This window comes from Artemia sp. Qi Xiang Cuo, chromosome 5 (genome assembly GCF_049724085.1).
Source record: "Artemia sp. Qi Xiang Cuo chromosome 5, ASM4972408v1, whole genome shotgun sequence".
In the NCBI taxonomy this organism is placed as follows: Eukaryota; Metazoa; Arthropoda; class Branchiopoda; order Anostraca; family Artemiidae; genus Artemia; species Artemia sp. Qi Xiang Cuo.
Genome location: NC_142798.1, coordinates 19,878,909 through 19,900,800, shown reverse-complemented (window position 1 = coordinate 19,900,800; position 21,892 = coordinate 19,878,909). Strand labels below are relative to the sequence as shown.

The 21,892-nt window shown below is 37.4% G+C and overlaps 1 protein-coding gene across 1 annotated transcript in view; it reads right to left on the bottom strand.

The window, feature by feature from the left end:
• Neurochondrin (neurochondrin) overlaps positions 1-21,892 on the bottom strand; it is a 54,504-nt gene that overhangs the window by 3,443 nt on the left and 29,169 nt on the right. The window contains exon 2 of the mRNA XM_089089403.1: positions 8,801-10,308. Within this exon, the coding sequence (XP_088945529.1) occupies positions 8,801-10,299 (1,499 nt within the window). The 5' untranslated portion in view covers positions 10,300-10,308. The remainder of the gene's footprint in view (positions 1-8,800; positions 10,309-21,892) is intronic.

The window sequence follows — 21,892 nt, the reverse complement described above, 5'->3', positions numbered from 1 at the left end:
AACACCGCCAATAGTAACCAAACAAAATAGCCCAAAGCCCCTAAAAAGAGCTTTAGATCGAAACACATTTGTATTTAAGACAAATGATATGACTAATTCTAAAACACACAAACATTTTTTATACATGTCTCTCCTCACCCTATTTAAACTCCGCCTGTTAGGACCCTTCCCTCTCGGGGCTTGGTGAGCAGCCTGTCCCAAGCTAGGAAAGGAGGACGGTTGGGCGATAGGCTAATCCCCTGGCCCTGTAAAAATTTTAGATGATTTTCATACGACAACAAAAAGCCTCGGACCTGAATTGATCTCCCTGGTAACGACTACTGACCGTCCCCGGACACGATTTTTGACAGCGAATGAACCTTTTCATCTTGCATTTTGGAATGTTAGGACTGTTAATCCTGACACACAACCAGGTCGTCTACAGGGGGTGATTAGAATTCTTCAACCATAGATTGAAATAACAGCTATTTCTGAGGCCAGGCTGGCTGGCCCTGGTTCAATATATGTTGACAACTATGAGGTCTTCTTCTCAGGTAAAGAGAAGAGACGCGAACCTGGAATCGCCCTAGTTGTCATTAAACAAGCAAAGAGGTCGATATTGGACTTTGTACTTGTGAATGAAAAAATTCTTAAGGATCGTTTTGAAAGCTCCCAGTCTGAATTTACCGTCGTTGCAGCCTATGCCCCCATAAACGATGCTGGTGGGGACACCAAGGACAGGTTCTATAGTGATTTGAACGACATACTCAATACAGCACCAGAGCATGATGTATTAGTAGTGTGTGGCGACTTTAATGCCAAAGTTGGTAGTCATAACAGTTTTTCATCTAATGTGCTAGACCGGCATGACCTGGGTGTTATCAATGATAATGGAGTGCGTCTGGTTGATATGTGTGCCAGCCGTAGCCTGATAGTAGGTGGATCATGGTTCCCCCACCATGAAGTACACAAATATACTTGGATTTCGCCTGACGACGTTTCCAGAAGCCAGATTGACCACATATTAGTGAAAAAGCGTCATAGACGATCGCTGGAAGATGTGCGAACTTAAAGTGGCGCAGGTACATACTCTGACCACCAACCGGTGATTGCCAGTTTCAAACTTAAGCTAAAGACCGTGAAGAAATGTAAAAACCCTATCAAGTCCTTTGACGTCCGGAAGCTCCAGGACAAGTCTTCGACAAGCCTATTGTGTGAATCCTGCTAATAGGTTTGCAATTCTTTCAGCTGAAGACACAACTGAAACAGTAAACAAGAGATGGGAGTCTATTGCACAGTGTGTGCGGGGTGCCGCCGAAGAAATCATCGGGTATGCAAAAAAGAAAAGTGAGCAGTGGATCAGCGACAAATCGTGGAAGCTTATGAATGATCGAAAAGAAGCCAAAATCATGTTGGAATCATGCGAAAGTGAGTCCAATGTCGAGTACAAAAAATTTTTGAAATCTAAATAGGGAAACCCACAAGGCCGCAAAGCGTTCTAGAAGAGCTGACAAACGGCTTTTTCTTGAGACAAAGGCGGCTGAAGCAGAAGCAGCCGCCATTAAGGGTGACAGTCGGACAGTCTATCGTATTACAGAGGAAATGACTGGACTTCAGAAATCCGGCACTTGCGACTGAAAATAAGGCTGGCCAACTTCTTACAAAAAAAGGAAGACATTGATAACAGATGGAAGAAATACTTTAATGAGGTACTAAACTTTCCACCACCTACAAACCCCGTTCCCCTCCGGCTGAGCTACGATTCCTCCAACTTGACATAAGCGAATAGCCTATTAGCCTGCTTGAAGTCATGACAGTATTGCATAAGCTTAAGAATGACAAACCTGAAGGAGTTGATGGCTTACAGCCTGAACCCTTGAAGTATAGAGCTGAAGTCATTGCCAAGTCCCTTCAAAAGGTTATTTCTCAGATATGGGAAACTGAAAATATTCCCACCGATTGGAAGAAAGGGGTTATCATCAAGCTCTTTAAGAAAGGCAGAACAACCGACTATAATAACTGGCGAGGTATTCCTCTGCACTCGGTAGTGAGTAAGATTTTCTGCCAAGTACTACTGAACCGTATTCATTCAAAAGTCGACGCAATACTAAGAGATGAGCAGCATGGGTTTCGACCAGGGAGATCGTGCGCTGGTTTGATATTTAGTTTGAGGGTACTCATAGAAGAAGCAAACGAATGGCAAACTAAGATTACTGTTGCTTTCATTGACTTTTTGAAAGCGTTTGACTCGGTCCACAGAGACTCAGATTTTCTACCAAGTACTACTGAACCGTATTCATTCAAAAGTCGACGCAATACTAAGAGATGAGCAGCATGGGTTTCGACCAGGGAGATCGTGCGCTGGTTTGATAATTAGTTTGAGGGTACTCATAGAAGAAGCAAACGAATGGCAAACTAAGATTAATGTTGCTTTCATTGACTTTTTGAAAGCATTTGACTCGATCCACAGAGACTCACTATGGAAAATACTTCAATATTATAGATTTCCCAACAAAATTGTTTGTATGATTATCAGGCTATAAAAGAATCAGTTATGTGCTGTACAGACTGATGCTGGGGACCCTACCGAATGGTTCAGTGTGAAGTCAGTTGTCCGCCAAGGATGTATCCTCTCTCCAGTGTTGTTTGCTATTCTCATCGACTACGTACTTCGAAAATGTAATTTCAGAGGTGGAATCCAGCTGAACCTAAACCGCACATTCTGTGACGGCGATTTTGCTGATGATATAAACCTCCTATCTCATTTAAGAGAGGAGCTACAGAATAACACCGCTGTACTCTCCAGTATGGCCGGGCGAGTTGGTCTGTCAATCAGTACACAGAAAACAAAAGTCATGCGAAGCAGTGTCAATACCCTACCTGCCCTACCGCTTGAAATCAGATCTGATGTACTAGAGAAAGTTGACGAGTTCAAGTACCTTGGTAGTCCCATTAAATATGATGACTGCCTTGAGCGGGAAATTACCACACGGATTGCATGCGCAGGAAGCGCCTTCAATAAACTAAGAAATGTGTGGAGGAATCCAGCATACTCCCTAAAGTTCAAGCTCTGCCTTTTCAATAGTAACGTTCTCTTCGAACTAATGTACGGCTGCGAATCTTGGGCGTTGACTAAGCAGCTGCAAATGAGAATCCAGTGTTTTGAGAACATCTGTCTTTGGCGTATCCTTGGTATTCAGTAGACTGATAAGCTAACTAACGCCTTTATACGCAAAAAGACCAAAGCAGCCGCTCGTGATCGATAGAATTGTGACTAACCGATGGCAATATTGGGGTCACATGGTGCAGATGGGTGAGGGCCGCCTACCCCACGATGTGTGGTGTTGGGTTCCTTCTGGCATCAGAAGACGTGGACGACAGAAGACAACAGTGGGAAAATGCCTTGAGAAGGATGCTGTGCTTTTGAGATCGTCGCTCGAAGAACTTTGGTCAAAAGAACAAGAGAGATCGTCATGGAGAGGCATCGTTGTCGCCTTATGCGCCAACCGGCGTGGGAAGACCTAAGTCTAAGTTAAGTCACCCAATCTAATTATTTCTAGCGTTAATGTTCCAGTGACTTCTTTCTTTTTGCATTTGAAGTACAAGGAGAAATTTCAAGAATAGTACATTTCCAAACTATATATTGAAACCAGCAAGCTATGTTCATTAAATCTAATACAGAGGAACCCAAATCCCATCTATATTTCTCTGAGTTCTAAACAGTGCCACTGGAAATCAACAGCTACAAAAATTAAGCATCGTAAAAGTATCTAGAATGCCATCCTTGTAGCTCAAAGTTAAGAAAAGGAAGAAATTGTGTCAATAAATAGACAAATCCTAAATAGAATTGTGTATATCCTTTCAAGGGTATGTTCTTTTAAAGAAAAACGGGTAAAAGTTGCTCATGTGGGCAGGAAAATCAATAGTTTGGCTTTGTGTCCTAAACTGCCAGGAAAGAGATCTTTTATGTTATTTTAAAGAGTCAAGATTAATTTATTTAAAAATAGCTTTCATAGTATTAGCAAGAGCTTCAACTAAATAACGCTATCTCTTACAACAAAAAAAGGAAAAAAAAACTAAGGACGATTAATGAAACATGTATAAAACGGAATAAAAGAATTGCTGAATAGATTCGTTCTGTATCTTATTGGCTTGAACTTGTTGGTGTGACGAGTATTGCCTTTGGGGGCAATAAGAGGAGGCAACAACGTTTTTTCACTAGCGAGGAGCGATTGTCCAAATTTGCACATGAGATGGAGTCTCCGTTTTCTTAGCGTTGGTATTTTCAACGTTGCAACTGGAGGTACATACGTGTCATAATTGGGTCCCAGTATGAATTTTGTCGCACCTTTTTGAACAGCCTCGAGATCGTTACTTTTGAATCAGATTTATATTTATTTCTACAAAAAAAAAGCGAATCGGGATTAACCGAGAATTTTTTTTTTCGTTTTGTAGAGGCCTACATAGATTTAAACAATTTATTAACGTTCTATTTGATAATCACTCGAGGTAGAAAAATTAAAGTAGACTGGTTAGATGTTTATATTTTCCTTCTTTTCTTATCCTCCTTTGCCTGGACTACCCAAAAACGGTGTTGTGATTAGAACTTTTCATTGTAACCCCATTTAAGAATTTCACCCTAGTCAAAAATAAGAATAACATTTCCTCCGTAACTTGCGTAACATCGAATTCAAGACTTGATCTTTATTATTTAAATAGCATTGCCTATATTTCTGTACAACAGCGTTTTTAGTTCTCACATCACACATTGTATGTGTTCCATACTTCCTTTTTACTTACTGACACAGTTCCTTTACCTGTAAAGCTTCCATACAGTTGCTTTAGACGTCAGATATATCAGATCTATTTACGGCACAAATCTTATCGTATCTTAGATCCCCTTGTGCCTCGAGAGGCACCTAAAGCATCAAAAATGAGCGTCCTGTCTCCGCCATATCATCCTGCCGCCAACACTTCGTCCCATTCGGGTTGCAGGAACGATTTTTAAGAAAGCAGAGATCTGACTGGTAAGTGCGGTGTAGGGTGCTCTCGGGACAGCCCCTCCTTATCAATCCTGTAGACTGCCACTGGGATATTCCCTTGGAAGTTCTAAGGTCCCCCATTCTCAAGAAATCACCTAGATATTACCAGTGACGTTGGCAGATGATATTTATAATAAGACAATAGCTGTTCATTTTTCATATCTCAATATTTGAGACTCGATCTTTCTAAGGTATATTCAGCATTTCGGAGAAATGTATTTTAAAATGCCAGGGTCCGAGACTCTTGCTCTCCATTAATATACCATGATTCGGCTGCGCACGACAGAACATTGTTATTGAAGAGTCTAAGTTTGACTCGAAGTGAAGACATTCGATCGCCAGATTCTCTTCATCCTGTTTAGAGATCCACGTGCTTCACCAACAGGTCGCCACTTCTTTCTGCAATGACCCAGTGTTTTCAATTATGCTCCTCAGGTTTTCCACAGGTTCATATGTTCAAACACGAAGATTCACCTTTCAAGTTTTTGATTCGTTTTACAATATTCATTGGCGTAAAGGATGCGGCACTAGACTTCATAGTTGGAACCGATGGTGCTGATCTCCACTTCATGGCTCTTCAGTGGCGTAGAGGAGCATAGACAACATATTGCTACTACTCTAAATGGGACTTAATATGTATTGAAAACTACAACTGATTGCTCAATTCCAAGTCTGAAATCAGTCACCATATAGCCGTTACAATTAATCAAGCTGATCTGGTGCTTTAAGCTGATGTGTTCAAGGTTTCTACTATGAGGTACGCAGGTGAGAATCCATTACTGGAGAAATTCTAGTCAAAACTGAATCAATAACAGGCACACTATACTTTTGGAAAATATAATAATTATTTTGAAAATATAATTATTTACATAATTTCTTTTTATATTTTTAATCATATTTATTTTCCAAAATACTTATTTTTAATACAATCTTGATATTCCAGAGGCATTCACCCAAGAGCCCCTCAGTAAGCCCCTACGGACGATACCTGCTTTTTTTTTACAATACCTAATGAGATTTTTTCTACTATATTTGAAAATCTAGTTGGAATTCAACATAATGGATAAACTTTACAAAAAATGGATAATATTTGATAAGTATGATCAATAGTAGAATTTAGATTTTTTTTTTTTCCAGCATGTAAAAAAGTTGTAGTGGGTAATATAACTTCATCTAGAAAAAACTACATTTATTATTACAATAAAAAAAAACTAAAACGGCTATTCATATATAGAAATAATATGATTTGTAGAAAACTGTAATTACATTAATGGATTTTGCATAAAAAGCTACCTTAAGAACAGGATGAAAATGTTCAGCTTTAACAATCATAACAAACATTAAGATTCCGTGAAAAACAACAACAGAAAAAAAAATTAAGGAAAAAAACTGCATACAATAAAGGGGGAAATATGATTTCACCTAAAGAATGAGCTTTTAAAAAGGCTGTTTAGCGTCAAATGGTTTTCACCGAGTAAATTTTATTGACCAGTGTAATCAACATAGAAATAAAGGCAAGACCAAATTTTGAAGAAAATCGAAATAAGATGCTCATATGGATATCAGCTAGATCAAAGGTTCTTAACCAGATGTCTCAATTACCCATGGGGTTATTGGAGCCAGTTCCGAAGGCATCGGACTTAATCGGTGGGTACATACTAGAAAGTTACTACAACTACTACTAATAACTCACTGCAGCACCAAGCCGCCTGAGGCCGACATAGCTACGCACGTTCCTCCTCCATCCCAATCAATTCAAAGTCTCCCTCTTTAAATCCGCCCAAGAAGTTCCCATTTCCCTTAAATCTTTTCTTACGAGATCCTTCGGCAAAGCAGGATCCAAGCACATTTTTTGTACAGCTTACTATTTGAGATATTGTGGTGAAGTGGTTTTATGGTATTACGGTGAGGTTGTGGTTGATGCCTTTATTTCTCCCTTCCTAGGGGAGATAACTATTGCCCTAAGGTAAATAAACTTTGGCGGCGTGCCTTAGGCTATGACCTGACTGTTGAGGCGTACCAGCTGGGAATATTCGAAGGACTAAATTTAGATTGTAGAGATTATTAGAGTCAATTTCCCCTTAAGTATACAGCTGCCAGGATGTGTTCCTTATCTTAATAAAAAGTGGTATTTCTAAGCTTTGTATTTGTGTCTTAATGTTTTTATTAAAATCCCAAATTTGACTTAACTAGAAAGCGTCACCCCATTATGGTAATAAGAATAGTTTAAGAATAAAGAATCCTTAATCCATAAAACACGACTTAACCGTCGTAACCTCTGCACAGCTTATCGTTTACTCTAAATTCTTTCAAACAGTCGCTTTAAACCACCCTTAGAAAATTCATCTAAAACATACGTAGGATATTCCCTTCAACCTCTTGAAAAAAGAAAGTTTCCGAACTATACCTGACAACACTGTCATTACCGCGGTTTTTGTATCCTAATTTAGGTTCCAAGTCCTATCTTCCTATTATTCCAAGATTTATCAACTGCGATATAAAAAAACATGTGTAGTGACTATTTAAGATTTTAAATCACGGTTGCCTGAAAATTCCTTACAAATAATGGCTTCTTAGATAGGTGAAGCTATCCACGGTCAATTTGCTCAGTATCAAACGCCACAACTTCATCTTTGTTTCTTTCTAATTTAAGCAGCAAAGTCATCAAATTTTCAAACTTATTCTTACACGCTGAGCTCTCAAAGCCACCAAAAATACATTAATTTCACTAACGCTTTTGCCGAGCAAACTCAATTTATCTGCATAATTGAAGTGAAGGAGACGTTCACCATCTCAAGGACTAATAGAAATCGAAAGCAATAAATTTTCCAACTATTTTTATTGTATGGATTTTTCCAGGTTATATTTGTTTTTTATGCAAAATTTATATATTTTGTGTCGGAAAATACACTGTTTGAGGTAAGATTGCATAAAAATACAGAGATCGCTTTATAAATAACTATTCTAAAAACCATTGAAAGGCGAAAAAATCTAATGAAAAGATTTGCAAAGCCCCCCCCCTTAAAACATATAATGCTTAATTATCAAAGTCTTACTTAATTAGTAAAACCTTAACAAGTAAAATAAAGATAGTGTATAAAGTGGTAAACTTACTAAATAAAGAATATTGCTTGAACAAATTACTGTTTGTATACAAGTTGAACCCTAGATCCTCTGGTCACTAGCAGGGGTGTAATTTGCAATGGGACAGGGGGGGCAACAGCCCCTCCCAGACCTCGGTTTGCCCCCCCCCAAGACCCGAGTTTGCCCCACAGGTGAAATTTAATTTCTTTAAAAATCTTGTAAAAACTAAGATAAGCCTGCATAATTCAAGCATCAACAGAAACGGATCAGTTTTCTTTAGTATATATTTACCTTTATAGTACTATAAAGTATCTTTATAGTACTTAATGTACCATATAGTACTTTCATTGTACCAAATGGCTCATTTTAAGTTTTTACCGTCATTTCACTTGATTTTGGAAAATTGGCTTGAACTTTGCCCCCTCCAGGATTTTGATGAAATTACGCCACTGGTGACTAGCCAGAGCTTCCAGCTCTGGACCAGCAGACACACCTGTCAATCATTGCATAGCACTTTATTGCTGATCTTGACATTCAATACAAATCGAATCTAATAATGTGATTAAAGTCATATTAAACTTGGATTATATTTAGGGCTATAGATTTGTTAGAGCTTAGATGAAAGTTAATTAAGGTAAGTTTTTTACAAACTAAAGTTTGTACACAAAGTTATTTATTTGAAATGAATTTCTTACCTAGCGTCTCCTGACAAAGAAGCACCAAGCCAGTCCGACGGCGTTGGGAGCTGTTCTTTCTTCCAGTCTCGGAAAAGTCGCCACTGATACTTGGCATAGTCTAAGAGAACTCTTTGTAAATCCATTTCGATCAACATTTTTCGACGAGTATTATCAGGCATCAGAATCAGAATTGCAGGCAATAGTAAACGAAGGGGATCTGGTAAAGATGAGGTCCATTTAGTTGTCGACTGTTTTTTCAATGATGTGAGTTCTCTGTTATTCTTTTCAAAACATTTGATCGAGTATTCAACAAGAAATGGAAGGAGTACATCAATATCATCTGGAAGAAAATGCGGATCCTCTGTCAACCATACACTAAGGACTCGAATACAAGCTGCCACAAAGCACATTGTCTCAGTGTTTGACATTAATTTAGATGATGGCTTGTTTTCATCTTTAAATTTAAGAAGAAAACAAACAACAGCAGCTTCAGCACCGCCTAAAGCAGCATAGACTTGTTCTTTTTGCTTCTCATCAAATTTCTCATAGTTGGGTGTTCCCATGTAAACAATGAATGACTCAATGATCGAAAATGACGCCATCAGCAGCCTTGAGTTCTGAACAATTTGTTCCAACGTCCGATCTTCAATTATCATCCTTATCTCTATACAAGCTAAGTTAACAAGTATAAACAAAAACTGACTCGTAATTTTTCCTTCAGTCTGCAAGTATTCAAATCCAAAATTTTCAATCATCTGAGAGGCTAAAACTAAAGCAGGATCCCGTTGCTGGTAAGTAATTTTACTGCAAAGAACACCCATTAGCTCATTACAAATAACAGCAGGCCATTCCTTAAAAAAAGTCTTTGGTACGTCTGATGGCATACATCGAAGGACGTGAGCTATCTCACTCGCCATTGCAAATTTTTTGTCATCCTTTTCCTTAGCAAATTCAGATGAGAGTCGGTTCAGAAGTTTTTGAAATGTTTCAGGATTCCTGTGGAATAAACCTTCTGATTCAACTTTTGAAAGTTTAACAATTAGTTGAAAAGCTTCTTCATCCTTAAACATACCTACGTCATAAACGCAGACTAACTTCTCAACAGCTTTATTTTCAACTGCAATTTTCCTACCCTCTTTTGTACCTAGCAAAGCTTCAAGGCAAGCATAGGTGTCGTTCATGATTAAAAGATCCTCCTCTGAATCAGCAGAAAGAGCCATGTCAAGCAATTCGGGAATAAAATCACAGAGAGGCTTACACAATTCAGGCACTCTGCAGAAAACTGACAGGGTAGATAGCGCTATAGATTTGTACATGGAGCTTTCGTTGTCTGAAGATCTTATTAAAAGTTTTATGAAAGCCCAATCTATAGCTGCAAACAACAGTTTTAAATCAGACGGTTCAATCTCTTCAGCCTTGAGAACTTTGGTGATGAGGAACAGACCAGCCATCTTCTCAGTGACTGTTTTAGCTTGACTCAAAGAAGCAACACACATTTCCACTGACTTGTTAGGCATTTTTGGTCCCTGGAATAGATACATATAATTAGAAATGAATAACTATGATAAACGTATGTGTTTTACGCAATGAATTCTCCATGAGCAAAATATGACAGACCTTTTAACAGAAGCGTGAAAGTAATTACCTTTTTTTGACTATGCACAATGGTGAATCCAGGTTTTTTGCTATTTAGAGGGAGAGAAGGCTAAAATTTTAATGTCCTTTTTTTAAAAAGATATATAAGGTGAACCTGGGTAATTCCGACACAGGGATAACTCTGACATCCCCGTTTTATTTGGCTCAGTGATGAACACACCATCTTCTTCCTTTTGCTTGGGTACTAGACAACAGTTTTGAATATTTTTGCCATTTTCAGTTCCGTTTGTAATGAAGGCAATTTAAAATTTCGAGGGCAATTTTGTTGGCCACGAGGTAGGTAGCAATTTTTAAGTGATAGCGCAGAAAAATAGAGATGATATAATGATTCTAAATAACTGATGAGATAGTGGGATAGTTTAAGTAATTACTGTCAATTATTGGTATTTTATTCTCAAACCAGTCAGGAGATACAAGGGGTGTCGGACTTACCCCAGAAAAACCCAAAATTGGGGTATATCCAACATGTCAGACTTACTCCATAAAGGGTGAATTCCGACATGGGGGGGGGGTCAGATTTACCCCGTGTATACAAGCGAATAATGTTTTTGCAATTCTAGCCAAGATTTCAGAGTGTTTATCAACTATTCATAATGTTAAAAATAAATAATATACCTGATACACAAAAATATATCAGCGTGAACAATATCAGTACTCATTTCACAAAGAATCAGCCAGGTGCAAGGGTAAAAGAGTTACCCTTTCACTGTTACTAAGAAAGGGTCGTCCAATTTTATTTTCGTGTTTTTATTTTAAGGTTTGGTTTTTTATATTTTTATCAGTTTTATTCTGCACTGAGGACCATCAAGTGGAGGTCTTGACCGAAATATTTGCATAATTTTCCAATTTTTTCACTGGCTGTTAATTGTCCTCATTTTCTTCCTTTTTTCGAGATTTTATGTTTTATCATGATTAGCCAGTGTGGTCTCAGAAATTATTTAATGGGCTTTTTACCTGTCAAGACCATTACAGCTATAGCCTACCTGATTCCATAAGAATTTCAGATCTATTGGATATCAAATATTATTTGAGAAAAATTTATGAATGCGGATAACAATGATAGTAAACAAGATAATCTGATTAATAAAAACTTGCTGCATATTATAAGGTAAAAATTTTGTTATATAAGTGCTTTCTTTAGTCTTGTGCAAGTCTTTATGCTAATGCTAAAAATGGGGTATTAATGCACAATTGTGGCTATTGAGAAACAAACATGTTCAGAAAACAAGTCACATCATAATATGCAGAACAATCAATAAATTTGGATGACGCTTCCACCATACTTTACCCCCCCCCCTCATTTTTCAAATAAAGCCCCAATTTTATATACCCCATATGTTTTTCCATTTTTCTCATGCGTTGATTCAATGTATTAAAATGAAGCAAGAATGACACATGTTGAAATCATAGGAAATATGTAACTTAGGCTATATATTTGCAAATCAAGGAGGCACACTTGTGCCTCTATAAAGAGGCGACCCACCACAATGTTAAGCGATTTCAGGTCCTAGAGGTCGCAGAGAGACGGCGGTGATCGCATTTTGTAGCCCAAGCTCAAACTAAGAAACTTGCAAAATTTCATCCTCCTCCGACTGTATCTTCATGGGGTAAACTGGGCCGGACGTGTGGACCCTCCCACCACAGCCCCCCGTTAATGTTGTGCGATTGGGCTGAAATTTAGAGGTTAAGCTTTCCTAGGGCCAGGGAGCTTAACCTCGAAATTTCAGTTCACTCCGATCACTTCTTCCCTGTTTTCAAAAAACCAAATATAGCCACTTAAAATTCATTTTTTTTTCTTAGCCCCGCCTACAGGCCACAGTTGGAAACGGATCCGGGTGAATGAGGACTCATTCGAAGCAGAATTCGACATGTTAGGGCCTTTTGATATTTTCAGACCGAAAAAATTATCCCCCGAATTTACATTTACGAAAAACCTCGTTTTCCTATATTACCCCATGTTAATTTTTCCCACCACAACCCCCCTTTAACGTAGTCTGATCTGGGTGAAATTTATAGGTTAAGCTTTCCTTGGACCTTGGAGGTAATCCTCTAAGATCAATCTGATTACTCCTTCCCTGTTTTCCAAAAACCAAATATCAAGTTTTTTTGGAATTTGCTTCCGTCGAAAATAGCTTCCATCAAGGAGGCACACTTGTGCCTCTATAAAGAGGCGACCCACCACAATGTTAAGCGATTTCAGGTCCTAGAGGTCGCAGAGAGACGGCGATAATCGCATTTTGTAGCCCAAGCTCAAACTAAGAAACTTGCAAAATGTCATCCTCCTCCGACTTTATCTTCATGGGGTAAACTGGGCCGCAAGTTTGGACCCAACCAACCCAGCCCCCCTGAAAATTTTTACCAAATTGTATTAAATAATATTTTAGTCAGTACAATGTTCCGGGCGCTGATACACCAAATTTAATCTCAATACCATCACCCCTTCCCAGTTTTCAAAAAACCAAATATAGCCACTTAAAATTTTTATTTTTTTTTCTTAGCCACGCCTACAGGCCACAGTTGGCAACGGATCCGGTTGAATGAAGACTCATTCGAAGCAGAATTCGACCTGTTAGGGCCTTTTGATATTTTCAGACCGAAAAAATTATCCCCCGAATTTACATTTATGAAAAACCTCGTTTTCCTATAATAGCCCATGTTAGTTTTTCCCACCACAACCCCCCTTTAACGTTGTCTGATCGGGCTGCAATTTAGAGGATAAGCTTTCCTGGGGCCTGGGAGCTCATCCTCAAAATGTCAGCTCGATCTGATCACTCCTTCTCTGCTTCCCAAAAACCGAATATCAAGTTTCATGGGGATGTGCTTGCGTCAAAAATAGCTTCATTTTACTAAAAAACAATTACAATTGTGTCTGTTTAGTCTTGCGGTTGATACTCCAGACTGTCAGGCGGAAAACCCGGGTTTGATTCACTGTCAGAGCAAATTTTTTATATACTGAATTTAAACTTTAAAAAGAAACTCAGTTTCTTTTTTAAATTAATTGAAAAAAATTACGTTTTCTAAAGAGTTAAAGAGGCTGAGTTACAAGGTCGACCCTTGAGTAATAAACTGTACAAAAACGTGCAGAAATTATTTGAAAAAAACTGCGTATTCTAAAGAGTTAAAGAGGCTGAGTTACAAGGTCGAACCTTAAAACGTACAGGGATTAGGAGGCACAGTTGAGGGGCTACCGCCCCCAAACCCCCGCTTTCGCAGCCTGTAAATAAATAAAAAAAGTTTTTTAAAGTGAAAGTAAGGAGCGACATTAAATCTTAAAACGATCAGAAATTATTCCGTATATGAAAGGGGCTGTGCCCTCCTCAACGCCTCGCTCTTTACGCTAAAGTTTTTGTTGTTTAAAAAAAAGAATTGTGAGAAAGTCAAACTTTAACGTAAAGAGCGAGGCGTTGAGGAGGACACAGCCCCTTTCATATACGGAATAATTTCTGATCGTTTTAAGATTTAATTTCGCTCCTTACTTTCACTTTAAAAAACTTGTTTTATTTATTTACAGGCTGCGAAAGCGGGGGTTTGGGGGCGGCAGCCCCCCAACTGTGCCTCCTAATCCCTGTACGTTTTAAGGTTCGACCTTGTAACTCAGCCTCTTTAACTCTTTAGAAAAAGCAGTTTTTTTCAAATAATTTACTAAAAAACAATTACAATTGTGTCTGTTTAGTCTAGCGGTTGATACTCTAGACTGCCAGGCGGAAAACCCGGGTTCGATTCAATGTCAGAGCAAATTCTTTATATACTGAATTTAAACTTTAAAAAGAAACTCAGTTTCTTTTTTAAATTATTTGAAAAAATTACGTTTTCTAAAGAGTTAAAGAGGCTGAGTTACAAGGTCGACCCTTGAGTAATAAACTGTACAAAAACGTGCAGAAATTATTTGAAAAAAACTACGTTTTCTAAAGAGCTAAAGAGGCTTTGTTACAAGGTCGAACCTTAAAACGTACAGGGATTAGGAGGCACAGTTGGGGGCTGCCGCCCCCAAACCCCCGCTTTCGCAGCCTTTAAATAAAAAAAAAGTTCGTTAAACTGAAAGTAAGGAGCGACATTAAATCTTAAAACTAACAGAAATTATTCCGTATATGAAAGGGGCTATGCCCTCTTCAACGCCTTGCTCTTGACGCTAAAGTTTGACTTTCTCACAACTCTTTTTTTTAAACAATAAAAACTTTAGCGTAAAGAGCGAGGCGTTGAGGAGGGCACAGCCCCTTTCATATACGGAATAATTTCTGTTAGTTTTAAGATTTAATGTCGCTCCTTACTTTCAGTTTAAAGAACTTTTTTTTATTTAAAGGCTGGGAAAGCGGGGGTTTGGGGGGCGGCAGCCCCCAACTGTGCCCCCTAATCCCTGTACGTTTTAAGGTTCGACCTTGTAACTCAGCCTCTTTAACTCTTTAGAAAACGTAGTTTTTTTCAAATAATTGGGGGAAGGGGGTAAAGTATTGTTGAAGCTCCATCAAAAATGTGTCGAATACAATTTTTCTGCATATTATGAAGCAAGAATCGTTTTGATTTTGTTGGATGCTAATTTAAAAAACATTTCCCCAAAATAAAAAAAAAAAGTTAAACAGAAAAGTAAAATGCCCTATTAAAACCTAAAATGAGCCGAAATAAAGCCATATAGGGCCATCTAATGTTTGGAATTTGAACTTTTGACTCTGAAAGCTTAATGACATCTATGAATTTGAAGAAACTTATTTTATGTTTGAGATTTATAAATGACAACATTTTTAATATTTCGAATAAACATTTCTATGAAAAATTATCTCCTCTCAAAAACCTCATTTCCATCTTGGAGGCTGTGTTAATTAGCAAAAATACTGCATTTGGGAATCTAAAGAATCCACATGTGACAATTGAGCAGCCTATGTATCTATAGTGAGGAATTGGTTGATAGGAATTTTTGGTTCAGCAGCAATTAGGTTGTATACTATAGCATGACACTATAGTATACATGCAAAAGATATATTTGCAAGATAGGGTCAGAGGAATTTTCTATACAGTCTTACTTATAATACGCATAGTCACTCATCTCCTTGCTTTCTCTCTTACAAGCCTCCTATGCTCTGAGTTTTCAATAGCCAATTCCTTCCCTTCAACTTTTTTATATACTTGCTAGCAATATATATATATTCAAATATAAAAATGAATATATATACAAGAAACTAAGTGTTTCAACATGGACTGCATATTCAGAGGTGAAAATGGGGGGGGGGATAGAACCCCTTGGCCTGGGTGAGGTTTCCTGTAGCATGAACTTGGGTAAGTCCAACATCTTATCGAGTTTTTTCAGCTTAATTTGATGCCAAAATTGTCTTGGAGTTGCTAACACTGTAAAATCTATTTGATGTTGCTCTTGGTCGCACTAGTAATATTCTTCACAATCCAGAAAGTTTGTAAGTTTTGTTGTTTCCATAAGTTACTGCGCCAAAGTAACCCTTCCCAGGGGGGGGTCAAATTCACCCCCTAGTCTGAGGTAAATCTGACACCCCAGGGTAAACTCTGTGCATGCGGAGATAACAATTTTTTCACTCTTTTAAGACATGATAGAGGATATCTCTATGTACTGAAAAACCATACACAACAAAAACTCTTGGTAATAGTTTGCATGTGTCACAGCAGAACACAGGTTTCCTGGTTACCACGGGGTAATTCTGACAGTGTTGGTCTTACCCTGTACATAGAAGAAGTCTCTGAGAATGGCATTTTTCCTTTTTTTAATGTAAATCTGAAAAAGGTAACACTATACCTCAAATAATGGGAGGGGGAAATGTAATTTCAATTTCTATAAGAGAAAAAAGCTTTTCTTAACATTTTTAGTTAAAAAAAGGAATTTTTATGGAAAAAAGTAATTTCAATTAGTATCAGAGGGAGTCGAGAGAGCAAAATTATCATTTGCAGGCCCTAGTGTGCTTCTTGTACAGGCTTCGGCGTGCCAGATTTGGAATGATGATAGTGATGGGACCAGCTCCAGAAAGCTTCAGTGGTTTGGCAAAGATGCATTCTTCTTCAATTTTGTCATTATTTTTTGGCCTGTCATACAAATAGTCAGCTAGGCTCTGGAAGCAAAGATATTTTATCTGACCAAGATTTTCATCAGGAAATCAAGTACTCTTCTAATATACCAGGCTTGTTGATCCCGTTTGGTATAGTATGTAACATCATAGTACTCATTTAGATATATGTTAAGCTTCTTTCCCTGGTCTTCTTCATTCTTACTGCCAACAGTATAATGGATGTCCATTTGGTCAGATGAGGAGCCCAGTGAGACGTCAGAGACTTCACTGCAAAGATAATTTTTTTCTCTTTCTTTTTTGGTTTGAGCATCTTCTCTTTTACTTTTCCTCTTTTGTTCACAAGCTTGTCTTTTTTCTCTTTCTATCTTTTTTCAAGCATTCTCAAATCCTCTACAGATTTAGATTCTGAGGCAATTCTCTGCCTGCTGGATCTCTCAGATGCTCAGGCATCAAGAAAAGGGTGGCGTGCTGAGTCCAAGAGAAGTTCTTCAAATGATTTCTCATGCATATAAATCTTTTTTGGACTAACCTACACTGAAATAGTAATGTGATCAGTTGCAGTATTCACTGTAGTTGTCACTCTTATTAAGTTTTTTGTCTCATCATATTGTTTTAACTTGTACAATGAAATTTTGCTTTCTCAACATTGCAGTTGACACATACTGGAATAGTGGAATCATAAATTTCTGTTGTTTGAGTATAAAACATTACTTGCTTCAAGGTGTTTAACAACAGCAGAATTGATTATTCTTTCAAAAACCTTAACAACTGCTGATGTCATGCTAATGGGCCAATAATTTTCAGCAAGGTCCTTTTTATCTATTTTGAATATTAATTTAAAAAAAACTTTCCAAAAAATAAGTTTTCAAAGAAAACTAAAGGCCATTTTAAACTTAAGCTCAGCAGATACAAATACCTGTAAAAATTCAAACTCAAAATGACCAGAAATTACTATTAAAGAATAAATGAAACCCAAAACAAACAGAAATTAAATAAACAATCATAGGAAAAAACATACAACAAGTAATAATATATTGAATAAATAGATCTTAAAGCAAGTAATGCTTAGACTGAATATGAAAATCAAGCACAGAAACTAAATAAACAATCAATGCAAACAAACATACAATAACAAAAATCACTACAAACAAGAGTTTGGGTATCACTTCCTTCTCTCACTGTACAAGTCTAAAACCTAATGCATCATTGGCACTTTACTTAAAACCAATTTTATTAAATATTTTTTTTTGTACTTAATATTGAAAATAAACATTAAAATTATAGTAAAATTTTAAACTGATGAGCTTCCAGTAATTAATATCATTATACATCAAATATTCAGTTTAATTTATTAGTTCTTTCTAAAGTTATTCAAGATAAATGTAGTTTCACTACAAACAAGAATTTGGATACTGTCCCTTTCCTTAACTGTAAATAAAAACCAAAAGCCTACTGCATCATTGGCGCTTCACTGAAAACAAATTATATTACAAATATTTTCTTTTCCAGTTCTTTCAGCATTGGAAATAAAAATAAAATTAGAGTAAAATAAATTATTGAACTGATGGATCTTTTAACAACTAATATCATTATATATCAAATATTCAATTTGATGTTGTTTATACTTTCCAAGACTGTTCAAGGCGCATATAGTTTTCAATAAAGCACCAATGATGCAGTAGGTTTTAGACTTTTACAGTGAGGGAAGGAGGCAATACCCAAACTCTTGTTTGTAGTGATTTTTTTTGTTTCAAGCTTGATTTTCATGTTCAATTTAAGTTTCACTTGTTTTAAAATTTATTTATTCACTTACATTAATTTCTATTGTGTGTTTGTTTGCATTGATTGTTTATTTAATTTCTGTTCATTTTAAGTTTCATTTATACTTCAAAATCAAAATATTTGTTTTTGTTCATATTCAATCGAAGCATCACTTACTTTAAGATCTATTTATTCATATATATTATTACTTGTTGTATGTTTTTTCCTATGATTGTCTATTCAATTTCTGTTTGTTTAGGGTTTCATCTATTCTTTAATAGTAATTTCTGGTCATTTTGAGTTTAAATTTTATCAGACATTTGTATCTGCCGGGCCTCATTGTAAAAATGCCTTTACTTTTCTTTGAAAAACGTATTTTTCGGAAAAAAATTTTTTAACAAATTTTTGATTGTTTTTGATTGCAAAAAGTTTCAAGTTTTTAAAAATTCTTTATTTCAAAATCAAACTTTTAAAAAATCCAATCTTCATCAAAGTATCAAAACTGGTATCAAAGTAACAATATCAAAGTTAAAAAGTTTGCTCCCTTTGAAATGAGCCCCCTTTGAAGTTTATACAATGACCCCTTCTATATGAAGTGCCTCTGGGAAAAAAATGAATGGATTGTGGGGGGAGGCTAGCTGCCCTCTGATCACTTTTTACTCTCAAAAGTGAATTAAAACTTTCAATTTCCAATAAAATGAGCCCTCTTTGAAGTTTATACGAGCATCCCTTCCATAACAGCCAGATATACCCCGAGGGCATAACTTACAGTGCCTACCCTCGGTCCCCTGGGGGGGGGGTTGACACCAGTGTTTTGTTATCCAAACTTTGAACTGTTTTTAACAAAATGTCTACCTCAAATTTTTATCTGATGCATTTAGAGCATGTAGGGGGGGGGCTAGTTGCCCCCCCATTTCTTTTGACTCTTAAAAAGTGTACAAGAACTTTCAATTTCCAATCAAATGAACCCTCTCCAAAGTTTATAAAAGTATCCCTTCCATAAAAACAATATATGCCCCCAGAGCATTACTTACAATGCCTGCCTCCAGGCCATGGAGGGTTGTGTTGACACAGTTTTCTTGTCTGACCTTTGAATTATTTTTAATAAAATGGCTACTTTAAAAATTCTATTGGATAGGCTTGGGGAAAAAATGGTGTGTAATGGGGGAGGGGCAAGGTGCCCTTGGATATCTTTTGACTCTTAAAAAGTAAACTAAAACTTTCAATTTCCAATCAAACGAGCCCTCTCTGAAGTTTATACAAGTATCCCTTTCATAAGAAACATACATGTCCCCAGTACAACACTTACAACACCTACCCCCTGGGCCCTAGGGGGTTGTGTTGACACTGGAATTTTTGTTATCTAATTTTTGAACAATTTTTAAAAATCTGGCTATCTCAAAATTTGTAGTGGATGGGTTTGGGGAAAAAAGGGCATGGGGGGTGCTAATTGCCCTTAAATCTCTAGACTCTTAAAAAGTGAAATAGAACTTTCAACTTCCAATCAAATGAGCCCTCCATGAAGTTTATACAAGCATCCCTTTTTATCCAACCTTTGAACTATTCTTTTTTAACAAAATGTCTACCTCAAAACTTTCATCAGAGGGGTTTGGAAAAAGAAGGCGTGGGGGGGGGGCTAGCTGCCCTATAATCTCTTTTAACTGTTAAAAACTGAACTCGAACTTTAAGTTTCCAATCAAATGAGCCCTCTCTGAAGTGTATACGAGTATCCCTTTCATAAGAACCATATATGCCCCACAGCACAATTTACAACACCTAACCTTGGGCCCTGGGGGGCTGTGTTGACACCTGAGTTTTGTTATCTGACTTTTAAACAATTTTTAACTTAATGGATATCTAAAAAATTTTATAAGATGCATGTAGGAAACAAGGGGTGTGGGGGGCTAGTTGCCCCCCAATCTCTTTTGACTCTCAAAAACTGAACTAGAACTTTCAACTTCCAATCAAATGAGCCCTCTATGAAGTTTATATGAACATCCCTTTCATAAGAACCATACATGCCCTTAGGGCATAACTTACAACAACTGCCTTCAGGCCCTGGGGGGCTGTGTTGACCCCGGAGTTTTTGTTATATGATCTTTGAACTATTTTTTTTTAAATGGTTATCTCAAAGTTCTTATCAGATGGGTTTGAGAAAAAAGGGCGTGGAGGGGGGGGGGCTAGGTGCCCTCCATTCTATTTTTACTCTTAAAAAGTTAACTAAAAGTTTCAATTTCCAACCAAATGAGCCCTCTTTGATGTTTATACAAGCATCCCTTCCATAAGAACCATAAATGCCCCCAGGACATAACTTACAATGACTGCCCTGGGGCCCTGGAGGTTGTGTTGACACTAGAGTTTTTGTTATATGATCTTTGAACTATTTTTCAACAAAATAGTCAGCTCAAAATTTTTATTGGATGCATTTGGGAAAAAAGGACATGGAGGGGGGGGGGCTGGTTACCCTCAATTTCCAATCAAATGAGCTCTCTCCGAAGTTTATAAAAACATTCCTTCCATAAGAACCATATATACCCCCAGGGCATAACTTATAACCCTTGCCCTGAAGACCTTGGGGGGGGAGTGTCATGCTCAAAGATATAATTTCCAGAACTTTCATTTAATTTGAACAAAATGGTTATCTCAAAATTTTGATCGGAGGTGTTTGGGGAAATCATGGGAGAGGAAGGGGTGTTAGTTGCCTTCCTATCAATTTTAACTATTAAAAAGGGCACTAGCCATTTAAATTTCCAATTGAATGAGTCCTTTTTGAAGTTTCTATTACAATGCTTTCTATAGAAACCTTATATACTCCCAGAGCATAACTTACAACTCTGAGGGCTGAGGGGGGGGGGTGTCATCCTCAAAGACCTAATTTCCAGAATTTTCAACCATGTTGAACAAAATGCCTATCTAAAGATTTTGATTGGATGTGTTTGGGGGAAAGGTGGGCATGAGAGGGGAGCTAGTTGCCCTCCAACCACTTTCAACTATTAAAAAGAGCACTAGCCCTTTGAATTTCCAATCAAATGAGCCCTTTTTGAAGTTTCTATGACAAAGCTTTTCTCCAGGGTGGCCGCTGTTGGAAGTGGTGTCCCCCAGGGCACAGTTTTGGGTCCGACTTTATTTAATATATATATATAAATGACGTGCCAAAAATCCTAATCAACAAAGTAAGCCTCTACGCTGATGACTCGAAACTTATTGGTCGTGCAGACACAGCACAGAATATTAAGTCGATCCAACTGGACCTTGAAACATTCACTCACTGGACTAATATTTGGAGGCTTGAATTCAATACATCAAAATGCAAGATTCTCCACCTTGGTAAGAAAAACCCACACACTCAGTACCATATGAATTGTAGGGATGGGTCCCAAAATGCCATTTCCAGCAGCCACATGGAGAGAGATCTTGGTTTCCTGGTAGACGACAAATTGAAATTTCATATTCATGCACAAGCGACTATTGCAAAGGCTAATCAGACTCTTGGCTTAATCAAAAGAACGTTCACTAGCAGATCTCCAACTGTTATGACCAAGCTATACAAGAGTCTAGTTTGACCAAGGCTAGAGTTTGGAATGTGTATTGCATGCCCAATCAATAAGACAGACCAAGCAGCTCTAGAATCAGTCCAGAGGAGGGCAACGAAATGTATTAGAGACCTCTA